General features: G+C 37.2%; 1 protein-coding gene across 1 annotated transcript; it reads right to left on the reverse strand.

The window, feature by feature from the left end:
- Nucleotides 1-403: 403 nt before the first annotated feature.
- LOC120145853 (purine permease 1-like) lies at nucleotides 404-1,758 on the reverse strand. Its single transcript, XM_039159578.1, has 2 exons — nucleotides 996-1,758; nucleotides 404-754 (listed from the first exon to the last, which is right to left on the reverse strand). Exons 1-2 carry the CDS (start codon nucleotides 1,719-1,721, stop codon nucleotides 404-406), a joined length of 1,077 nt encoding a protein of 358 aa, XP_039015509.1. The 5' UTR covers nucleotides 1,722-1,758.
- Nucleotides 1,759-2,007: the final 249 nt, after the last annotated feature.

Genomic DNA, 2,007 nt, shown 5'->3' on the forward strand with positions numbered 1-2,007 from the left:
CTTAATTAAATAAAAACGAAAGTGAGCATATTTTATGTTTTTTAAATCAATGACCAAAAGTGGACAAAACATAAACGTAAGTGATTTTCCATGAAGTTAACCTTTTTTAATAATTTTTGGTGATTTCAAATTTCTTAATTATTATCGATAATGTATAAATATTTTATATATGTTCAAAATCTTCTTAGTTATTGACATTACACATCCCGCACCCGTTCGAATTTAGGATTCATATGAAGAATAACACTTCTTTTATCGCTAAAAGCATGATGTTAAATTCGAATATGAAAAAGAAAAATTTAGAAATATATGGTATTAATTGTTACACCAACATTGAAAGGTAATTTAGGATTTAGCAATGATAAACTTCTTCTTTAATAGATTTGTGTACTCCATTAAATTTTTAGACGCTTTCCTGTCTATCGGAAACTAAGGCCATCTCCGTTTGAAGGTCTGGTTTGTTCTTCTTGGATTCCTTAATCTCGCCGTAGAAGTAAGAAAGGAAACCCCAAAGTGAGAGTGCAAGCGCCACTCCCTTCTCCGAATGAAAACTTTCTTTGTAGAAAATGACAGCCAAAACTTCAGTTACGGGTAATAAAACAGCAATTATGATGCCCGATAACAAAGAAGAGGCACAAAAGATTACTCCTATGGCTCCCAAGAAGAAACACTGCCATATTATTGCAGTCCAAATCGCTATTACGTAGTAATTTGTTTCTCCGAGCTCGTATTCTCTTGCTTCCCTTGGAATTACCTGCAAGATACACCTCAATATTTAGTGAGTTTAATTTTTTTCGATATGTTTTCTTAATAAGTGATAAGGTACACATATACTATAAAGATATCTACTGAAACCGAGAACTTTAAAGGAAAATAACACTCTCTATACGGTCATTCAATAGATTCTAGTTTAATTTCAATTATCATTTGATGGAAATGGAATATACTTTTAGCCGGCAGGAGATTATGATAGAAAGAGACAATAAAAAAGTAACCTTGAAATCGTTGCTAAGCAGCATGCCAATGGTGCAAAAACCAGTAGCAAACAAGCACATCACCATCTGAACCTCCATCACAAGAGCGTAGCTGATTTCTTGTTTTGCTTTCTTGTAAGTTAACTCCACCAAAGGCAGAATAAAGCCATACAAAGCCGATGCTCCAACGGTCATTAGGAACCCCAAAACGTATTCCCTGTTCGATTCGTTCGCGGGTCGGTCGCCGCTCGTATGCAGGGCTAGAACGCCGGCTCCGATCGTCAACAGAAACACGGCGTTTATAGAGTAAGAAGTGAACTTTTGCTTCACCAAAACAAAAGCAAACCCCGCCGTGAAAGCTAACTGCGAGGCAATGACTAAAGATGAAGTCGAAACCGGAAGACGAGCGACCCCATAGGCGTAGAGGTAGTTGTCGAAGCCGGTGAGGATTCCGATGACGGCGGAAGCAATGAACAAGTAGGGTTTCATGAAGAAAAGCTTGTTTTGAGAACTGGATTGAGTCCTTGAACGGTGAGAGTAAGCACAGGCAATTGGGAGAAGGATGATGGGAAAAGCACCGGTCTCGAGCCAGCTTGAGAACCAAACTCGTTTACCACCATGGATGAAGTAGAGGCGCATCATAAGTGGACCTGCACAGTTGCCTATAGAAAGGAGGATGCAGTTTATTATTAGCAGAGCTTTTCTCATGGTGGTAGATTTTGATTCAGGTTCTTTGTCGACCTCCATGGATTAATTGCAGAGAAAAATATTGAAGCTTCTCTTTTGTGTGTGCCCAAGTTCGGACTATTGTTACAGTAGTATAAAAACTGGTTTTGTGTTGAAGTGTCTAAATTATTTATAGGGACGTGAAAACAACCCGATTCTAACACCCTGGTCCACCGGATTCAATTCAGTTTAAATTTTCAATTTAATTATGAAACAAAAATCACTATTTGACTGACACATTGATTGTATAATTTTCTCCCCAAATAATGATAATCTATTATAATGTATTCTTAATTATTTAATGGCT

Source organism: Hibiscus syriacus, unplaced genomic scaffold (assembly GCF_006381635.1).
Source record: "Hibiscus syriacus cultivar Baekdansim isolate YM2019G1 unplaced genomic scaffold, ASM638163v2 tig00110895_pilon, whole genome shotgun sequence".
NCBI lineage: Eukaryota > Viridiplantae > Streptophyta > Magnoliopsida > Malvales > Malvaceae > Hibiscus > Hibiscus syriacus.

Excerpts from the sequence above, each read along its gene's own strand:
- LOC120145853 (XM_039159578.1), bottom strand. The coding sequence starts at position 1,721 with ATGGAGGTCGACAAAGAACCTGAATCAAAATCTACCACCATGAGAAAA. Across the intron at positions 755-995 it reads TGCTTAGCAACGATTTCAAG|GTAATTCCAAGGGAAGCAAG; the intron begins GTTACTTTTTTA and ends TGTATCTTGCAG.